The sequence below is a fragment of the Pelmatolapia mariae genome, linkage group LG6, assembly GCF_036321145.2.
Source record: "Pelmatolapia mariae isolate MD_Pm_ZW linkage group LG6, Pm_UMD_F_2, whole genome shotgun sequence".
Classification (NCBI taxonomy): Eukaryota; Metazoa; Chordata; class Actinopteri; order Cichliformes; family Cichlidae; genus Pelmatolapia; species Pelmatolapia mariae.
The window spans coordinates 24,887,121-24,909,455 of record NC_086232.1 but is presented as its reverse complement, the minus strand read 5'-3'; the positions used below and the strand labels follow the sequence as shown (position 1 = coordinate 24,909,455).

Sequence of the window (22,335 nt, the reverse complement as noted above, 5' to 3'; positions counted from 1 at the left end):
CACTGAAAGTAAGAGACCACAGAGCTCAAACACACATACACTTATAGTTTTATCCAGAGAGCCAATTTGACACAAAGAAGCTCAAACTGCATAACAGGACCAAACTGAACACTGAGGGAGGCAACATGTTTTGGGGTAAAATGCATATATGAAGAATTACTGTAAATACAAAGCAGACACATTACACAACTTCACTTTGCTCTATGATAAAACATGGGATCTGCCACAGATTGATACAGATTGGGCTTTTAATAAAAATTACTGCTGAACATAGAAATCAAAACCGCCTTCATCACAATAAATGTGGTTTATTTTTCACTTTTTCTTTCCACTATCATCCTTTTTTTCCACCTCTCACTCCCTCCCTCTTTCGCTTTCAGTAATAATGAGTGACCAGGGGTCAGCAAACGCTGCTGTTCACATTAATTGATACACTTCAGTAATTACAGCTTAGTTATGTCTCTGCCATGCTGCATATTCCAGCTATGGGCGCCCGTGTGTGTGTGTGTGTGTGTGTGTGTGTGTGTGTGTGTGTGTGCGCGCGCGTGCGCGTGCGTGCGCGTGTGTGTTGGCACTGAAGGGTGAATCTAATGACCATCAATGACAATTATCCCACCGCAGTGTTCATTACCTTGCCCATTTACACTAATGCCACAGAATGGAAAACCCTGCAAGAAGTCAGTCTGTGTCTCTCCACCTCACACCCCACTCTTTCTCTCCCTCTCTCTCTCTCTCTCTCTCTCTCTCTTTCACTGTCTCTCTCTCCTTCTCGCCCCTGTCTCTCCGTCAGTCAGTCATGTACTGTGCTCTGTGTAATGGATGAGTAACCAGGTGAACACCAGAGGGAGAGTGTAGGCCAGGACACACATAACCCAATTTTTTCTCTTTCTCTTGCTCTCTCTCTGTCTCTCTTTCTCTCAGTCTCTAAACCCATTCCTTTCACCTCTTCATCCAGATCCTCAAATTGATCTCATTCTACTCTTTTGCATATTGTTTTCCAACAGCAAACAAAGGTGCAAAGTTGTGTGGTATTGTAATTACCTTTTTCTTGGAACGTATCACTTTTTTTCTCCTCTTTTCCTTACACTCACAAATTATACTGTATGTATTAGTGTCTGTGTTTGAGAGAGAAAGAGAGTCAGGTCTCAGTCCCCTGGGCCTTTCTGTGTCTCTCATTAAAGACAGACGGTTGATGGAGCGCGAGTGTGTCGCTCGCCTCGCCTGTCGCCCTCGACAACAACACACTACCCTGGCGGTCTGGAGGGAGAGAGCAAACGGGGTGGGGGGTGGGGGGGGGGTTGTTTGAAGAAAAGAAAAGAGCTAGATGAGAGGTGGAGAAAGATGCAGCTGTTGAAATTCATATTTGTTCTTGTATGTATTCAAATCAGAACAGATCACATTAAGCCAGAAAAAGTACCTACTGTTCTCACAGGCTGCTGTTTCAAGGTCGGGATTTGAACCCACACTTGAGGTCAAATTAGTGACTTTTTAGTGGGATTGTAATTCATATATCTTACAAAATTTGTCGAGGAACTTTGGTGTGACTGAACAGTGCTGTTTGCACAGAACAGGCTTGAATTTGTCTCCCTCATTCTGTCTCACACACTCTCTTGACTCAGTAGGTATGTAAGTAGATAAATCTTGTTGCCTGCGGCATTTTCAATTTCCCAGTGGGAAGTGGCGGCGGTTTGGAAAGGATGTTGGAACGCTTAAGGAACAGCGTGGAGAAGTCCCGGGGATAATGCTTTAGCCACACTGGGACAAAACGACTGACTGCTTTACTTACCGACTGACTGCAGAGAGACACATGGATAAAAAAAAGTTACTGAGAAATCAAGGTGATCAGAATCTAGAGAGAGATACAAGAAGAGACTTATGGTCTTAGACAGGCAAGCAAATGACTCCGTGGCCTGCCAGGAGTTTCCATTCAGCCTCTGAATCGTCTTTCTTGTCTTTTCTCTCACCAGTTAGACTTTCATACCTCTCCCTTGTGTTTTAAAAAGCTGATGTTGATGTTTTCAAAATGTTTTGTCCTGATTTTGTGTGTACTATCAGAGTCCAAGTAAACTGGTATAAATGCAGTTTGGTCCACAGGTTTTTGGACAGTTTATCTGCATTTTTGCCTCTCTACACCAACACAGTGGATTTAAAAAAATCAATATGTGACTGAAGTGTGAACTGCATTTATTCATAGTCCCAAATATTCAGTGGCTCAAAATAACTGGACAATTGAGTGATAAACAAATTTAGGAGATAAAGAATATGGAGTTGATTCCAAATGTTGAGCTTTAGTAGCTGTTAACTGGATATCTGAGGTCCAAGGTGTTGTCAGTGCAAGTGAGGGAGGCAATCATTACGCACATACTTTAGGAGTGGTCAGGTCTACAACCTGGTTCAGTCTTAAAAAGAAGTAATAGATTAGACACAATAGACACCTTTATGAATTGAAATAACAGAGGGTTTTCAACAAGATGCAAACCATTGGTTCCACTCAAGAACAGGGAGGTCAAAAAACATCTAAAAGAGCCTGCACAGTGCTTTAAAAAACAGCTTTGAACAGATGAAACCAAGATTAACTTGCACTAGAATGATGGAACTAGAGAAATATTGAGAAGAAGAGAAGCAGTTCATGGTCTGAAGCATACCACACCATCTGCCAAACATAGTGGAGGAAGCGTAATGGATGACGTGGGCATGTATGGTTGCCAGTGGAACTGGGTCACTGGTGTTTATAGATGAAGCGACTGCAGATAGAAGTAGCAGCATGAACTCTGAGGTGTACAGGGCTGTGCTGTCTGCTCAGCTTCAGCTGCAAAACAGGTTGGACAGCAAATGGATAATGACCCAAAGGATAATGCAGACATTAACTAACAATAATATTCTTCAATGGCCAAGTCAGTCACCTGATCTTAGTTCAGTTGAGCATGCTTTTTACTTACTCGTGTCATTGAATTTAATTTCAGTTCAGGTTTATTTATATAGCACCAAAGCACAATAACAGTTGCCCCAGTACACATTTACTGTAAGGTGAAGACTCTGTTGGATTTAGGGAGATAACTAGGAAACGGAGGGAAAGAAAAACTCATTTTTAACAGGAAAAAACTGACCAGTTGCGTAGTGAGGGAAAGCGAACTGAAAAAAGAGAGCGTAGGGAGGCAGGACTGAAGACAGACCCACAGATTTTAAAAGCACAGACTGCAAAAATAAGGTCTCCATCTATGTATTAACTACTATAAAACTATTCTTTTATTTTTTTTATTATGCCAGTTGGTCCAATTACATTGGAGCTTTTCAAAATGGGGATTATATATATAAAAGTGACTGTAATTTCGAGACACTTTGTTCAATACTTCATTAAAACCCCTTGAATTAAAGCTGAAATTCTGCACTTCAATCACTTATTGATTGTTTGATTTAAAGCTCATTGTGGTGGAGTATAAAAAAAGTTTTTGTTGTTTTTTACAAAGCTTTGTAAAAGGTATTTAATGACACAGTGTGTGTTTTCCTTTTTCAGGTTTGTCCAGAAATCTGGAGACAGTATCACCTGACAGTGAGTATCTTTTCACAGAACAACACTGTCAGCAAGTATCATAGCAGTATTCTTCACACTCCTTCCATTTCTCCAGTTTATATGTCTTGCCTTTGTTATTAGTTCTTTTGTTGTGATAGGAGGCTAATACTGTATCAGGTTCAGTCCTGAAAAATTAGAAAGGTCCCCCTTCTTTTTAGAAACGATGCCAAAGTCGAACAGACTGTGTGCAGAAGAAAGGAGAAAAGTGTAGGTCAAGTATACCTTTTAGATCAAGGGTTCAGATGGTGTTCAGTAGTTTCCTCTGCTCGCACTCGAATCTTGAGCTCATAGATAAAAGTTCTGAGCTTTGTATTTTGCGTTTGTCCAATAGCTCTTTAAAAAAAGGGAAGCTGATTTTCACTTGTGGTATGAATTCATACAGATGACAGTAAAAGTGAAAACAGGAAATCATTAAACACCAAATGTGTTTTTGTTTTCTACAGAATCTTTCACCAAATATGTCTTAGTTTAGGTTTGAATTTTTTCTTCAGTGAGTACGAGTGGAAGCTTTTGTAAATGTGCATATTTGATTAATTACTTTACTGAAAATATTAAATATGTAGCTAATGGTACAAACAATTTTTGCGTTATTATATTCATGATAAATTATTTAGCAAAACAAAGGAGATAAAAGGAGGTGACCTGAGAACAGCAAAACGAGTGGTTTTAAGTGGAAAGTCCCAAAATTTATTAAGTTTGGGAATTTGTGAAAAGCACTCACTTTGTGTGGGTTTAGTTTGCACCACGTTTATGTAGGATTTCTGCTCAGAGTCTGAGTTAAAGCCAAGAAAGATAAAAAAAAGAAAAATGGTGGTAGTGAGGAGAGATAAAGCCAAATCCAAATAGACATCTTACCTTCTGAAATTTGTCTTAAAAAAATACATAAAGCAACATTGTAGCGGAACATATCAATTAATAGCTCATTAAAAAGTATTTTTCAGTGGAAAATACTAACAAAAATAAATGTACTAAATTGTAAAACTTTGCACTAGCACTAAGCCAGACTCTCACCACTGCTGAATTAGAGTAATGGATCTTCTTGTTACATTTATTTTTTGAATCGTCAATCAATGAGGTGTTTCCATGAGTTTCATAGAGGCAAAGGTGTCATGTGATTAGTCAATAAGTCAGTTGTGACTGGTATTGACTTTGCCCTGTAGCAGGTAAGTGAAACGTGGGGGTAAAAAATATAGTAAAATATGAAAGAAGTACTAAAAGTTATGGGAAACTTGTCCTCCTTTTCTTTCATCATAAGTGTTCATGTGACATTAGTGTGTGTGTGTGCGTGTGTGTGTGTGTCTGTGTGAGACAGAAACAATGTGTCAAAGAGTAGAAAACTGTTTGACAGTCACATGGGCCATATGTCAGTGGGGAAGCATTTGCTTATTTATATCTGTGTGTTTGTGTGTTTTTATCCAAAATCTCAAAAGATAACTAGTTTTCTTGGCTTCTTACTTCCATGTGTGCGCGTGTGTGTGTGTGTGTGTGTGTGTGTGTGTGTGTGTGTGTGTGTGTGTGTGTGTGTGTGTGTGTGTGCATCTGAGCGAGGGGGTGATATAGACCTCAGCCTAAGAGAAAAGAGCAGCTTGTTTGTCAATTAAAAGACGTGATAAAGCATGAAATGGGCTGCCAACACCACGTGGGACGAAGGAGTGAGAGAGGGGGAAGAAGAGTGTGTGTTTGCATATATCTTGGCATGCACTGTGTGTGTGTGTGTGTGTGTTAGGGGAGGTCTGTCACTCTCCTCTATGGAGATTAATTAGCAGGGGCTGTCTAATGAAAAGGCAGCATCGTTAGCGCTAGGGTAGCACGGCGGGAGAGATGGAAAGAGGAGGAGGAGGAAGAGGGAGGAGGGAGCGGGACAGAGAAGTTCCAGGGGAGACGCTGGCAGAGAAGATGGGAGTTGAGTTTAATTGTTGCTCCTGTGTTTGGCGGATGAGCCTCTATGATTTACAGTGGAGTTTCACTTTGAACCACAGATGAAACGAGAACATGCTGACGAAAGTCTCCGGTCGCCTTGCGGGATTATGAAACCATTTTGTTTTTTTGTTCCCCGCTGCACTTCCGCATGTGCGTTTGTGTGTTTGTGTGTGCAATGGTGTGCTTTAACGGGTGGAGGATTGTGACCCAGGTCTAATTGAAGTATTTAAGCCATTTAAGCACTGGGAGCAGAAGGTCGTTACAGATCCAAACTGGCATGGGGGTTAGGGGCCTGCACAGACACAAACACAGTCTCACACATACAAACACACCCACACACATGCATACAAAGAGCTCCTTCTGTTTAAGACAGCCTCATTTTATTCATGATGCTGCTTATGACCCTGAACTCCCCAATGTGAGAAGGTGTATGTGCGTGTGTGCGTGTGTGTGTGTGCGTGTGTGTGTGTGTTCGCTTTGGGAGATGTGACTCTGTCACCTTCCGCTGGGCTCAGCCAGGTGTGAAAAGGCATTCTGTCAGACCTCCCTGCTACTGGGTCCATTTATCCTTCGCTGTGTGTGCGTGCGTGCTTGTGTGTGTGTTGGGTCCGTTTATCTTCCATGAGTGTATCTGTTGTCTGCCTGCACCTGGCCCTCAACTAACAAACTCCTCCAAACCACACAGTATAGACCACAAAGCCCTGGGGTATTTACCGAGAAAGTACGATACTGACACACATGGACACACACAAACACACACACTCCTCCTACAAATATATAGAGCAGCAAATGGGGTAAAAAGATATCCACAACATTTTCATTGTGTCTGTGTCATACAGATTTGAGCACTTTTTTTTACACAACTGTAGCACTTGTAGAAAATGTAACTGTTTCCTTTTTAAAGAACGGAGTTTACTTCAGCTGTTCAGTCTATCTTTCTTTTTCACTCTCCTACGCAAACACCACTTCACCCGCCCACCCACAGACGCCCTGTTTTTTTCTTCTCCTCCTTTCTTTTCCATTGAAGCTTACAGTGTGGGGTCACTCCTTTTCCTGCAGACCCATGTCACTACCTCCATGTATGTTATTATGTTCTTATGATTTCCACCTAATACTCTACATACTAAATATAACAAAAAAACTCCCAAAATACTGGTATTATCTGGCTGAGGTCAGCCGGTGCAAAGTTCTGCAATAAACATATGTTTTGTTTTCCAGAAGGCCCTGTCGCCAACATGACTTATTTGAACTCTTCTTTCGGTCTGTTGGTCATATGATTTTTGTTACGTGGGCATGCCTACAACTACACCTGCACTCAAGTTGCTACACAAATGACTTTTCATTTATACAAATTGCCTTTGGCCACTTCTGCATTGAGGTCAGACTGTGGAAAGTGTGACTAATAATTATTTTCATTTATATTACTGATAAATCTCTCTGATTTTATAGATTAATAAATATTTTTGCCACTGGTGATATTTCAGATTTATAGTGTTTATATGATTGAAATAAAATAGAATGGCACACACTGGTGAATTATTACATATATACCACATAATCAGCTTTAAAGACCAGTTAAATATCAAATGGGCCAAGTGAACAGTCTTTTTGACAAGAGGCTAAAAGAACCATATTTATATTTCATAGCTAACTACATGCAAGACAAAAAAGAGGAGGATGAGAGGACAGAGAAGGACAGGGTGGAAAGACTGAAGTCATGTAGGGAGCAGTAGGAAAGCACGATTAAGGGGGGGATGGATGGCTGGAGGGATGATTGGATGGGGGAGCGAGGTTTAGTGACCTGCTATCTGTATTCTGGCTGCTTTAATTCATGTAAATATCATGCATAAATGTGTGCATGCATACACACAACAAACATACAACTCACAGTCACTTTTTTTTCTTGCTGCCCAGACCCTGCTCTGTTGCATTAAGACCAGAGTGCCACCCTCTGGTAGAAAGTGAAGGCTCCCTTGCCTTTAACCAATGAGTGTATGTGAAGTGGGAATTATCTTTCTTTTAACTTTTGAGACTCTGAACGAGGGTTAAAGCTCAAGCAAACTTCCTGAATGCTTGTTTTTTTTCTTTAATAGAGATGAAGTGTCTCTATTAAAGAAAAAGAAGAAGTAGTTTCAATGTGTTTCACCTTTATAGCAGAAATGTATGTATGAACAAGGGAGAGGGAGGAAGGCAGAGGCAGTTGGAGAGGGTGGGGGAGAGTTATTGGTAGAACTGCTGGAAGGCGGGTGGGGGTTAATGGTGAGTGCATTAAACGGTGAAAGAGACAAGAGAGTGAGCAGAGAGAGTGAATCAGTGCGCCCAGCAGCTGATTGGTTCAGGTATATCGGTGTGTGAGCATTGATTGGCCTCTCTTTAGATAGTAATGGTGACACCTGTACATCGGTGTTTATTGATCAGCAGCTCTGCCGAGTGTGTGTGTGCGTGTGTGTGTGTGTGTGCTGAGCAGATCTTGCGATCGTGTCAGGGTGTGTGAATTGATCTTTTCCTGTGGGACAGGTGTGTAAATGTGTCGGGGTTGCCCATGAAAAAGCGCTCCGTGACCTTCCTAGTCGACTCCAAAATGAAGCCGTTTTTAACTCCCCCTCTCTTTCTCACCTGACTGCCTTTCTTTCCCCTTTCATTTAGCATGTTGTACCCTTTTATACATTTTTGTCTGTCCGTCTTTCTTCAGAAGGTATGCTCAGTTCACACATGTCTTTGTTAGCGCAAGGTTAGGACATTTTGCCCCTTAAATCCTCTTATTTCTATAGGAAAAAATGTCTCGTTAAGACAGTCGACTTTTCCAAGGTACAAAATATTTCAGGAATCCTCATTTTCTTTTCTTTGTCTGTTTTAAGTTGAGCAGAATGAATAGCTGAAGAAACAGCTTTACTCCGAAGAAGGTTTCCCTCAGATTAATTGTGAAAAAAGACAGTTTAAAAAAAAAATTTCTTTAATAAATTTTACATCACAGGTAACCCTAAAATCCCTCCGCTGTGGTGTAAAATAGACCTCAGTAGTGGTCTGATGTTTTGGCTGGTTTCTGTGGGGTTTATTACTTTGGTTTATATGACCGTTTAGAAATAAATATATTTACTGGATATTTAGAGGTAAATGGTAGATAATGTGTGTAATCTGATTTTTAAGAATGAATGGACAGAAAAGAAACATGGCTGCACTTTAACTGTTATTCTAGTTTGAATTTATAAACATTTGTATTATTTCAGTGCAATATCATAAATGCTTTATTGCAGTAATATTAAATACAATGAAGAATGATCAAATCCTGGTGTTATTTTACAGTGAACACATGTAGATATTGTATTTGATTTTGTACGGAATTAAATTGCTGTCTGCATTCACACAATTATTAAGTGGTATTGTTTGCTGACCTCTCTGTGATTGGCACACCATCTTCACCTTCATAAAAGTAAATGTTTTAGTGCTCTGAGTGTCCAAATGAGACAGAATAAGCAAAAGCATTAAGAGAAGATTGTCCTGATGCCCACACCAGCTGCGTTAAAGACAAATTTACAACTCTGATTGTATTCCTCCTATCGAAGTCCTACTTCTGCGCTGAGATCAGCCTTGGGCTTTTCTGTACACTGTGTGAAGATAGAGCGCCATTCAGTGGTCAAACAGGCGACTGCACTCCCATACGGATGCAGGGGAGGGATTTTAAGCCAGATCTTTTCAGGAGGTTATTTTAACATCAAAAGTATTTTTTACCCAGCATAACAGAACATGTATGGACTTGTGTGTTTAATTTCACAAGTAGTCTACACACATTAAACAACTCTGAACCTCCCCGCCCCTCTTCCCCCCCCAAAAAAGAAATGAAACCAACAAATACAACATGAAACACACAAACAAAAAAATGATGTTGCCTTGGAGGATCAGAGGTAAACACAAATAAAAGTGTGTTTGTTGTTAATTCTACTTTTGCACATCTTTTTCTTTTTTTTTGAAAAACCAACACTCAACCAACCAACAGAATAAATATTCAGGGGGACAGCGTAGACAATGGCGGAAGCATAAATGATACCACGAGGCAGTACATGGATATGGGAACAGAAAAGAAGGCAGAAGAGCTTAAAAATCAGACACTTAGGAAACAGTAAGACATTATATGAAAGTTACAGCATACTCAGCCAAAGGTGCTGCTGTTAAAAGTCTAATTAAACCAGTGTAGGCTGTAAGTTTGCATAGAGAAATGGTTTTATATGAATGAACACTTAACCGTCACTCAGACAAAACTTAATTAAAATCGCACTCTTTCCCGCAGTAATAATATACCAACATTAAGTCTTCTCACAGGTTTAAGTTTGACCTTTATTCCACTTTTTGTTCTGTCCTTCCTTCTGTTTGGCTGACCGCTCTTCTTTTTTTTTCTCACAAGAATGTCCTCAATTCAAAGTGTGCTCTGTAAAAATCCTTTAAATCCACATCTATTCAGTGAGCTGTTTTTGCTGTCTCATCATTGTACAGTACAGACTGTCCAGTCTTCTCACCTCGCCGTGTCAAAAGACCCTCAACTCTTTATTCTCCCTCAGACTGAAGCGCTAACAGCACCGGAGGAAGGGGAAGGTGTTTGTGAAAGGAAATGGCTTTTGTGTGTCTTCAGTAGTCAGATGGGTAGCACACTTCATAAAGCAGCGGAGGGCAACTTATAACAATCTAATTTCAGATGATTTATTTTAATTTCAGTTTCTCACATCATCAGCATATTGTCATTTATAATAATCAGTTGTTTCGATTGTTTCAGTCATTATTAAGGAATCATGTTAGAATTTATTGGTACGGGCTCTTTAAGAGTCCCAGTTTCTGTTTTATGTCATGTTAAACTGATTGTATTTGAATCGCATGTTGCTGATCAAAGAAACAAGTATTTTAAAAACAATATCCAATACTCAGATTTTTCTAAAATCATCAGATTTCTGAAAGGAAAAAGACAAATTAATTATTAAGCAACATTTAGTTGTATGACAAATCATCACCTTGTACCAAACTTGCAAGAACAAAGAGTGTTTAACCCTCAATGGCATTATGTTGTTCGTTATTACACTGTTATTACATTGTCACTTAAATTTTTACATAATTGATTGAAATTAATAAATATATATAAATTTAGATTAACCACGCTGAAAGCAACAACCCTTTCAGGAGCCAAATCCATATGTACCAGCCACTACGAAGACTAATATCATTTTTATAAATATTTAAATTGAAATAACTTTATCAAATATGTGAAGAACTGTATTTGGTTGTTTGAAGCCAAATTTTGATCAAATTTATTTAGTAAAACTGCTTTTTTTTTTTAGTTCATTCCCTCATGGCAACTAGTTCTTAGCACTGCTTGTTTGGGGTTTTTAGGTGCTTCCCTTCCCAAAACACTTTGTTCAAACTACAAACAAAGGCTTAGAGGTCCTCATCAAAGCTTGCACACACTTTGCTATCCTCAGTAAGAAGACCAGGGACTCTGTATTTTGGAGTTTATTAGTATTTGGTAAAAGTGTCTTTAGATAATCTACTGGATGCACATGCAGGACCATAGGAATGTAAACAAATGCACATGTTCACGCACACACTCACACACAGGTGCAGTGTTATCAGAGGTCTTGCAGGCTTGCAGGTCATTGTGAATTTCCGCTTAGCTGGATGGTGTCGATTTTTGTGTGTGTGTGTGTGTGTGTGTGTGTGTGTGTGTGTGTGTGTGTAGCTGGCTGAGAATGTAAAATTAGGATTTGAAATACTGACCAGAGCATAAAAGACGCAGTCCATCTGTATGTAGTATATCTAAATCCGTGTCTCTCATGTCCATACGTGTTGTCTATGGGTCCTATATTTAATGAAAACACACGGCCACGGCAGAAAAGAAGCCTCTCTACTCAGCACTGAGCACTAAGAAAAGAAATCGTACAACTTGGTTTTGAATAGATTAGCTTGTATCCCCTGTTCCGCCTTCCACGGTATGACCAGATTACCGCCACTTGCTGCCCCTAAAGGGGGTTTTCTCCAGAGGTGGCGACCCACCGCCTCCCAGCTCTGCATCACATTATCGTTACATTCCAGGAGCATTTTTTTTTTCCTCTCTAAAGAAAAAAATCCGGACTCGTACTGATTGTCTACAAACTGATTGACCAACTGACGGGAAGAGATAGGAAGAGCCTCTGGGAATTGCACTGTGTGAGTGTGAGTCCTCACCGGGTGCGGGGTTAGGGCTTCGGTCTTTGTGAACTGGGAGACACAAAGAGGGCAGGAATCACATCTGGTTATTTGGAGGATCCACTTCCTCCTCCTCATTCATGGCCTACCTAACTGCAAACATGTCCACCTCCACCTTCAGCAGTCTCCTTAAGCAGATGGATTTTTGTCATTCCTGTTGATGAGTGACAATAAACACGGTTTATATGCATTTTTAAAAAAAATAATTCCATAACAAAAGGAGGATTAATGGTTAGGTCTGCAGTTCATTCATTGCATCCTGTCTGGGAAGATGTACACCTTACAGCCATTTCATCTCTCTGATTCACAACAGTCTAATTAATCCTCCCTGTTAACCTAATATGTTCATAGTGGTATGTTGCGCGCGCACACACACACACACACACCACAAGGCTCTGTTTGTTTTGGTATGAGCCCAGTAGTCTTGTGTTGTGAGGCTGCTCTCTATGATAAAGCATGCAGAGTTGGTCCCCTGTGGGTCCAGTAACATATGCAAACCTCTCCCTATTGCTGCAATAACATATGCAAAACAGCGCTGCTGGCCCCGGCCCCTACGCTCCCACCACCCGTTACTGTTCAGATCCCGCCCCCCTCTCCTCTTACACACACACACAAGCCTGTTTGCTTCTCGGATTTTGTTTGATAACTGTGTGTGTGTCTCAGTGTGTGTGTGTGTGTGTGTGTGTGTGTGTGTGTGTGTGTGTGTTCCTTCAGATTTTAGTCTGTAACAGTCTGAGCTTTGTGTTGGCCGAAGGATTATCACAGCTTTGCCACCAGCAGCTAAGGCAAGGAGCAGAGGCGAGCAGGGCTTAGAGAGACACGGTGTATGTGTTGGGACAACTGTGGGAAAACACATTTGTGTGTGTGACAGGGAGAGAGTGCTCATGTATCTGTGTGTGCATGCATGAGAGGCCACGGATGGTTGGTTGTCTATGTCCACACAGTGGAGCCCTCAGGACCTTCTCAAATACCCTCGTACAAACTAACACACACACAAAAACTAAACCAACGCGTCATTCCTCTTCCCAGTTTCAGTCCTTTTTTTATTTTAGGTCAGGCTGGCTTTATGCTTTATGTGTGTGATCAGAAGCTCTTTAGGTATCAAGGGAGTCTCTCCTGTTGTGTCTGATGCTGAAAGTCTCTTTTAATGCTTGTAAGCAAGTTTATGAAGAGACATGGACATTCTCAGGGTCTTTTGGGAAATGTTTAGGTAAAGCAGATATTTTTTGCTCATGTGCAGGGTTTGTTGTTTAAAGTCTGTATAACATTAGTGAGGTTTTCAAATGTTAAAATGGTAACAAGTTCTTCTGTCAGTAGCAGTGGAGACTCTCAGATGGATGAGGCTTCTGAGTTGAGTAATGGGACAAAAACACACACACACTTGATAAAGGAGCTCAGAAGGCAGAGCAGGGCATCTGCCGATTGGAAGGTTTGTGGTTCAATCCCTGTCTGCTCCAGTCTTCATGCCATTGTGTCCTTGGGCAAGACACTGAACCTCGAGTTGCTGTCTGTAAAATGACACTCGAGTGTAAATGTGTGTGATTGTTAGATAGAAAGCACTTAGCTGCAGAAAAAAGCTTGTGTGAATGTGTTATGTTGTATAAAGCACTTTGAGTGCTTGGATGGAGTAGAAAATGCACTATATAAGAACCAGTGTATTTTCTATTTAAAAACAAAAAGATGATTTTCCTGCAGTATGTGCCTATTTACCTAGAGAACTGGGTCACTCTAACTTTTTTGACTGCTAAAAAATATAAAAGGAAGAAAAAAAATCACTCTGTAGGTGAACGAAAATGCATAAATACTGAAAAAAGCAGACTTTGCATCAGCAAAGATTCCATTTTCTAATTAAATCTTTTCTAATTAGCTACATAGTTTCTTTTCTTTTTTTGAGGTTGCATGAAAATACCTTACTGTGAGTACTGATCACTGTGCATCACAGCCAACGGTCCCAATCTTTAATTCAGGTGTTTTCAGTCCGATTACCACAGGTGTATAAAATCAAGCACCTAGCTGTGCAATCAGCCTTTATAAACACTTTTGTAAGAATGGGTCCTTCTAAAGAGCTCACTGACTTTGCGTGTGGTCCTGTGATTGGATGACACCACTGCAGCAGGTTAGTCTGTTACATTCATTCCCTCCTACATGTTTCCCAATTAGCTATAAGTCATATTTTTTGAAAGTGTTTAGGAATCTCTGAAATGATCTAGCTGAACATGTAAAGTTACAGAGCAGTATCAGCAAGTGCCGAGGCGAATAGTGTGTAAAAGTCTAAATGTCCTCTGGTGTTAACATCAGCACAACAACTGTGTTCCGACAGCTTCACGTGTTACCATGACTGAGCAACTCCTGTAGGTGAAATGTGCAGGTGGTACATGTGCTTTTGTCCATGTAGTGTAGCATCCACTGATGACCACCACAGCCAGCTGTGTTATTCAGGTTTTGATGGAGGTGTAATTTTTTTTTTTTTTTTTTTTTTTAATTGAAATACTTATCTTAACCCACCAACTGACAAACATTAGCAGTGCTAGCATATAATGGCTTCCCCTTATCTAAATAATGATTTTAGCTCTTTATTCAGTCCTGTTCATTATTGGTGATTATTCCACTCAATGTTGGTACATGGCATTAATACGAAGCGAGTAGACTCTCCATAGACATAATCTGTGTAACTCAAGTTAATGCCCTTCACTCGCTATGAGTGATCCAGAACTGAACACATACCGACCAACAAGGAAAACATGTTGTTTTGCATAGCCATTGATGTTGACTCCAGTTTCCCACTCGGTTTAGACTTCAGTGGAAATGTTCCTGCTGCAAATTTATACTAAAATTATGTGTCATATTAGCTGTCACTGCACAGCCATAGCTGTCACTCCTCACCAAACCATTTAAGAAAGATTTAGAAAGGCACCAACCTGCTGTGATCCCTTAGGGCCTCACTCTGTTTAGATGCCCGTGATAGGCAGTGTGAGATCAGAACAAGGAGAGGAAACGAGTGAGGGATAAACGTTCATCCCGTTAATTAATATCGGATGAGGCAGAGAACTCCTCGCATGCACACGCACATTCACACCAGGTATTCACACAACTATCACAGGTTGGTGTGAGAATAAGAGGGGGATTTCGTTTCTCTCTCTTTTTTCTTTTTTTTTCTCGATGTCTCTCGTGCTTTCATTCATTCTGTGTGCTGGATCAGAGTATGTGGAGATAACGCAAGCCCAAGGTCAGGGAGAGGGAGAGACAGAGGGAGACCTACAGCCAATTTACATGAAAGATGAATGGAAAGAGGGGCAGGAAGGGTGGAGGTCGGGTGGGGGGCTCGAGACGGGGGCTGTGATCTCCTTGGGGTGCACATGTGTATGTGTGTGTGCGTGTGAGAGAGAGTTCGTGCTTGCGAGAGGTCTGTGATCTCCTGGCCTTTGTGATGGAGATGGGCCCGGCAGGCCTGACCCGATAATGACGCGACGCTCTAATAGCATTCATCCTTTCTGCCGCAAAACTACTCAAGCGGAAAAGAGAGGGAGAGAGAGGGGAAAAGTGTGAGGTGTAGATGTGGGTTTGCAGGGGTGTGTACGGAGGAGAGGGTGAAGCGGGAGGGGAGGGGGAGGTTACCTAAGCTATGTTTAAGAAATGACGTGGGGCGCAAATCATTTGTAATCTCGGAATCAGGGTTGAGAGAGAGGGAGGGGGCAATTTCTGCGCAGTTTTGTGGTTGTGTGTTTTGGAGAATAGCATTAGGTGTGTGTTTGTGTGTGTGTGTGTGTGTGTGTGTGTGTGTGTGTGTGTGTGTGTGTGTGTGTGTGTGTGTGTGTGTGTGTGTGTGTGTAACATTAGCAGTAAATGCACTCTGCCTGTGTCTCCTGTCTCTCTCTTTATCAGTGTATATTAGCTGTGGGCGCTGGAGCATGGAAGGCTTTCAGAACACTGGCCCATAGGGGACGGGACCCCGTGTCCAACAAACACTCACACACACGCACAGTCTGACGCACACAAACACAAACACACACAGTTACTTATCATACAGGGTCATTACAGGCCTCTAACTATACCTCGGAAATCAGTGGTTTATATCAGCGCCCCATATTCTCTGTACAATACACTGCAGTCCGCTTCATTGAGAGCATGGGAATGATGGCAGAGGACAGGGAGAATGAGACAGAAATGGGAGGTTAAGCCACCGTTTTATTGTGTCCATTGTGTTTGTCGGGGGGGATCCGATTTTGGTTTTTATTTAAAAATATATTTTTGATTAATTTTTGTTTTTAACAGACTAAGCATGGCCCTCCTGTGAAGCAGCAACCAAAGCGCAGCAGTCAGTCTCATGCCTACTGCTACAACTGCTCACAGAAGGGACACTTTGGCCATGTAAGTAACCCTCACTGTCTTTCTTTAGTCCAAGTGTATGCTGAATTGCCTATTATATTACATGTGTAGGTATTTGCCATTTTGTATGCGTCTTTCTGGCCTATACACCAAAACAATAAAGCCCAAAGTGGAAGCAGACTCTTTAAAACAAAAAGAAACAATATTTTCTTTAAGGGATATATTTAATTGTAAGTACTTTTATTATTTGATTAAATAATTCTTTACTAGTATTGTTAGTGCCAGTCCTGCCTGACTGAGAAAAGTCACAAAATGATCTCATAATTTCAGCTTACGCAGCAGTTTGAGTCAGCAAGTTGAAATTTTGAACTAATAGCTTAAAACTTCAGCTTGGCTCTTGGCTGACAATTTTTATGTTTTTTTTTTTTTGTGCGTGTTTTTTCCATTGTAGAAACAAGCTTCCATGACCCATTTGAACCAGGAACAACCCTGAAATTCTTCCAGCTTCTGTGTTAAATAAAAATAAATAAATTCTAAGAGTTCTCATTATTTGTGTTCTAAAATTTCATAAACGCTAAGCTAAAATATCAAATAATCAATAGCTTGCTGCAGAGTCGTCACGTGAAGTTAAAGATATAAATTTTTTGCAGCTATTAGTTATGCTGAGAGGTTAATTTATACTTAAAAGGCTATGCCAACTTTATTATAAGGCTCAAATAGCAGCTCCATACAGATGTTTCTGGTCAAAATGGACTTTTTTGACAGCGGATAAGAAAACAAACACACAGACAGAGATTATTATAGTAAGATATAACCTCCTACAGGTTTTTGTAATCAACAGTGTATTTCACATCCAATGTCTTCGGGTTTACTCATCAGGTTCCGCATGTGCAGAGTTGTTTTTTGTACAGATTCTAAAAGTAACATAATCAGCGGGATTTCTGTAGGACTGGATTTGACCTCATGTGCTGTGTTTTTATTATGTCATTTTAAATATATTGCAGGCCTTTTAATTCTGTGTCTTGTGTGTTTTCCACAGGCATGTATAAGACAGAGGATGTTCAATGGAGTGCATCCCACAACCTCATTGATTAACCGCTATGACACTGTGGAAGACATAAGACGCAGAAAACACAGGATAAAGATCAGGGTTAAAGGTAAATCACATAAAGAAATAGGCAAGTAAATATCTATCCTTTTTATGGCTGCAGCTATTATTCATTTTTAGGCCATGGCCTCTTAGTAGTGTGTCTTGGTCTAGGTACAGTACTAAGCTTTCCTCCATGGGCTAAAATCCTTGGGCTATATGCTTAAAAGCCTGGTCTGTGCCAGGACACCAACTAATTTAAATAAACTCTACCAATTCTGCCAAGAAGAGCGGGCAAGTGTCCAGCCGGAATTATGCCAGAACCTTGCTGATGGCCACCAAAAGCATCTGAATGAAATTCAAAGTTGTGCACTTGCTTCTTGTTTTTTAAGTCATTAAATGGTAAATGGCCTGTATTTGTATAGCGCTTTACTAGTCCCTAAGGACTCCAAAGCGCTTTACATATTCAGTCATCCACCCATTCACACACACATTCACACACTGGTGATGGCAAGCTACATTGTAGCCACAGCCACCCTGGGGCGCACTGACAGAGGCGAGGCTGCCGGACACTGGCGCCACCGGACCCTCTGACCACCACCAGTAGGCAACGGGTGAAGTGTCTTGCCCAAGGACACAGCGACCAAGACTGTCGGAGCCGGGGCTCGAACCGGCAGCCTTCCGATTACAAGACGAACTGCGAACTTTTGAGCCACGATTGCCCCACAGCATTAGTGATGTATGCTGTGCAATCATTCCCCCCTGAAAAAAGAACTGTTCAAAGCAATAATTAAAAGCTATTCAGAGTGTAAACCATAGTGTTGCACAGTTGCATATGAGAAAACCGTGTTTGGAAAAAAACTAAACACAACATATCAGCAGAAACACCTCACACCATCTGTTAAGCACATTGGTGGAGGCGTGAAAATTTGTGCTTGTTTTGCATCCACTGCAGTCTACTGTGAACTCCTCTGTATACCAAAGTATTGTAGAGGCTTGGCTGAAAACAGAATAGGGATCCAAAGCACAGCAGGAAAATGAAGAGAATGAAGGTGATGCAGTGACTGAGTCAAAGTCCAAAGCTCAGCCTGTGCCTGTGCTCAGCAATGATTTGGCGAAGAGAACTGTGCACAAACAAGTGCCTGCAGACTGAAGCAACATTGTAAAGAAGAGGGGGGCAAAATTCCTCCACAATCATGTCAGAGACTGACAAAGTCGTGCAAAAAAATTACTTTTGTCAACTTTTGCTCCTAAAAGTTGTTTCATAACCTATTCAGTCCTTGGGAGTACTTAGCTCTTCAAACTCTGCTTCAGCATTTTGGCTTCGCTTTGTTAAACAGATATTAGTCATGTGAGGTTGTAGTTAAATGCTTTTAGAACCTGTTAAGGACCAAATTAATATTTTATGTCCTGGCACATAAGAGTTTTTATCCATCTGACTTTGTTTTTTCAATCATAAGAGAAAAAGATAATAATCATCGAATCAAATCAAATCAAATTAATTCTTTTTGTTTTTCTTTCCCCAGAACTGAAGAAAAATGGCTGTTTTCAATCTTTTTCTGAGGCCTTTCTCACACCAGGACCCCCAAAGAAGAAACGGAAGATCAGCTTTCATAAAACCAACCACAATCCCAGGCCCAGCCATTTATTTTTTAATGATAACGACTTAAGTGCTGCAACACCCAAAACAAAAAAGTTTAATAAGTACAAACAACAGGAAAGTGTAGGCAATGTTAAACCATGGAAACCTAAGAGACCTGTGCCCACCTCGAGAAACCCGCTGCCAGCCGCTAAACCAATTTTCGATGAAGCAGGAGACTTTCCCAGAGGGGGAGGGATGGGAGAGAACAGGAAGAAGAGGAGAAAGAAGAAGAAAATGAACCATGTCCCTTCAGCACAGCCAGGGGCACACACAGAGAAAAGACCCAACCCTCTCTTTGGCTCTGTTGGAGGAAAGGTGCATGGGCCTAAAGCAAAGCAAGAGAAGAGAAAAAAGAGGAAAAATCAAGCCCCCGCGACTGCTGACAAAAAAACTGGTGCGCAGATGTACCCTGCAGACGATAATCTGTTCTTCATTAAACAAAGAAAGCGTAGAAGATAGCATCCGTTTGTGTGAGGTTTCAATGTCAGAGTCTGTCAGGGCTCTGATCTCTAAAAGCAAAAGTTAAGACCGTGACTTTTAGGGGCGTGTCGCACGTTTCGTTAACTCAGGTCTCGACATAAATACCTGAAATTATTGTGGCTTTAAGGGCCTTCATGGGACCTTTTCACAAAATATTTTAACAACAGTCAAGAGTTAGGTGATGTGTATGATTTTTGGAAATATTAAAAGCTGCTTCATTTAGTTGCTTCACTTCCAGGGTCCTGATTTTGTTCACAGTGGCTCAAAGTCACATTGTGATGCTTAAACAGTGCAGCATCTTTAATCTTGTTAATAACAGCTTAAAACGAGTCAGAATGTTGAAGCTGTTTATTTACTTTCCCCATGTGGTCAGTGTGAGGATACAGCTGTCCCCAGATTTAAACAGGAAGTGGCCCTATGTTTGGAAATTGACAATGTATAAACAGCAGTTCACAATTTAGTTAGTCCAGTAAGTCACAGTTCTGTGGATTTTTAATGAAAAAGGATCATGGCCTTAAAGGAATCTGAATAATATTTGCGTAAAACCAAAAAGGTTAACTAAAACAGTTTCAGGAGTAATGGTGACTTAAAATTTATTTCTTCCCATTGGTTCCATCGTGTTGCAAAAGTCTCATTTAAAAAAAAAAAAGTAAAAATATTTGCAAGTTCAATAAGCTGATTTCCCTGTGCTTCTGCTTTGAAAGTAGTTTTTTAATGTTGCTGCTGCTCTTGGAACCAGAAGGCAGTGTATATTTAAACACGTGTTTGTGACTAATTTCATTTTCAATTTTAACTGAAGGGTAAACTGCTGCTCTTTTCTGTAACCAACCCATGCGCTTGTAATTTTTCTGTATTTATGAGCACTAATGCATCTGTTACATACAGACGAATAGAGCAGTGATGAAAAATCAGCAGACGCCTATTTAACCCTGATCCTCTGTCATTTGATGTTGGAGAACTCTGTCAAACCTGAAAAAGATCGCTTCAGTCAGAACAGAAGTATTTCTTGTATTTATTGAAGGTGATCACTTTCAGTAATGTTTTCTTGTAAGCGGACAAGTGGACTCAAACCACTGGTCCCAGATAACATGCATCACTAACATGTGGCCCCAACAGTGTTAATAATTTAAAATCCGTTGTATGCGGTCTTATTTGTTATTGTCATAGTTAAATGAAACCCTGAAATAGGAAATCGTGTGAAGTGATTCCTTTGTAATATGACCATTGGTTATCCAAAGTGTCTGGGGAAAAATAAAACTTGAATCTCTTCTGTGATTGAGGAAGAAAGCTTGGATTGCTTATGCGCTCACAGTTCTTTTTTCTTATCTTCAGTGTCATTGTTATTCAATACAATTCATAGCACTTGGCTCGGGTTGATAAATGTCATAGCTGAGGTTGCTGGATGAAGTTTAATTTTCCCTATGCTGGGGGAAAATAATTTGTGATCTATAACAATGAGTCACAAACTATTTGTTAAAAACCCTAAGTGGCCTACTGTTGACATTTTGATTGAGGTCCAGTCTTTCCACAGACTGAGCAACAGTTTATCTTTACTATTTATCTGCTGTGTAGCCTTGTGCTTTCATGATTTCATGTTTTCAAAACGATCAGCTAGTCAATTTTATGTTTATTTTGTGATTTATTAAAGGCACGAGGTACAAGTACACTGAAGACTGTCAACTGCAGCAGAAGATAGCTATCTGAAAGTGCCATTTTTGTACTCGAGAAGAGCAATGAACTTGGTGATAGACGCTTCCAGTATGCATTATGGAGCCTAGTGCTCTGTGAAGGGCGGTAAAGACTGGGGGATGCTGTCACTTCTCCTTAATTTGGCTTCGGTCAGTGAACCCAGACAAACTACAGAGCCAGCTGATGGAGAGGTTTGAATGTACTTACCTGTGTTATCAGACATGAGAGCTGAAAGATTAAAACTACACTCACACTGGGCCAGAGTGATCCAAACTTACTGTTCTAAACAAGTTGAACTCCTACACAACTTTGATCTTTAACTGGCTCTTAAAAACATCTCTTCAGAGCTGGTGACTTTGATCTGAGGAATCACAGTATAAAAACATAAACTGATAATCATCTTCATATTTCAATCTTTCAATTTATTTACTTTGGTTAACCCTGACACAAGGTTCAACCAACATTTACAGAAAGGTAAACATCTGCAGTTGATAAAGTTTATTCTTCAGGTTTTCCTCCTTTATATCCTCTGCTGGTCTTTACTGGCATAACAGAAATGATGAACCTTTAAAAGGACACAAGGCTGCAAATGGAATTTATTTTTTTTTTTTTATTATTTCTGATCAAATAGTCTCATATGCCACAGGGCTTCTGTCCCGCTCTTGGTGTCAAATAGGGGGAGGTCCAACAAAGGTCTGACACAGACTCTGATGGATACATCTGGCCCTTTTTATCTACTGTTCACTGAAGCCTCATCACCAATGGTCTATGTGGAAGGGTGGGTAGCAAGAAGCCATTCTTAAGGAAATATGGAGAAAGGATAAGGTATTCCAGATTATACAAACGTTTCACTGAAAATCAGTGGCAGCAGGTCACATGGGGGTAGTAAGACCGAATTTTATTGTTTTAGTTCAAATCATTGTCAGTATGTATGTAGGCAATCGGGAGAGAGGTGCAACAGTGAATGTCTACAGACATCTGTAAAACACGGTGGAGGCTCTGTCTTGATTTGGGGCTTTCAGCCAGTGGTGTTGGGGAACTTGTCAAAATGAATGGAATTATGAACTCAGAGAAGTACCTTCAGTTTTTCATCCACCATGCAAAATCATCTGGAAAGCATCTGATTGGCAGCATCTTCATTTTTCAGCATGACAATCACTGAATGTAGTAAAGGATTATCTACTTCCCATTTAAATTGTAAAAATATAAATAAATGAGAGTGGCTTAAGACTTTTGCACATTACTTTAAATACTCGTACTGTGATTCCAGTGACTGCCGTAGTTGTGTAATTATGGGTTTTTTCCTCTAGGAAAACAAAGATTACGCTTTCTGTAACAGTTTTGAAACAATCTTTCAATTAATTTCCTCTGGTTAAAATCGATGACTGTATAACT

At 40.5% G+C, this 22,335-nt stretch overlaps 1 protein-coding gene across 1 annotated transcript in view; it reads left to right on the top strand.

The window, feature by feature from the left end:
* The window catches only part of zcchc7 (zinc finger, CCHC domain containing 7), a 52,107-nt gene extending 31,601 nt beyond the window's left edge, over window positions 1-20,506 (top strand). Inside the window, exons 7-10 of the mRNA XM_063475311.1 lie at window positions 3,515-3,550; window positions 15,989-16,084; window positions 17,082-17,199; window positions 18,656-20,506. Coding sequence (XP_063331381.1) covers window positions 3,515-3,550; window positions 15,989-16,084; window positions 17,082-17,199; window positions 18,656-19,230 — 825 coding nt within the window. The 3' untranslated portion in view covers window positions 19,231-20,506. The remainder of the gene's footprint in view (window positions 1-3,514; window positions 3,551-15,988; window positions 16,085-17,081; window positions 17,200-18,655) is intronic.
* Window positions 20,507-22,335: the final 1,829 nt, after the last annotated feature.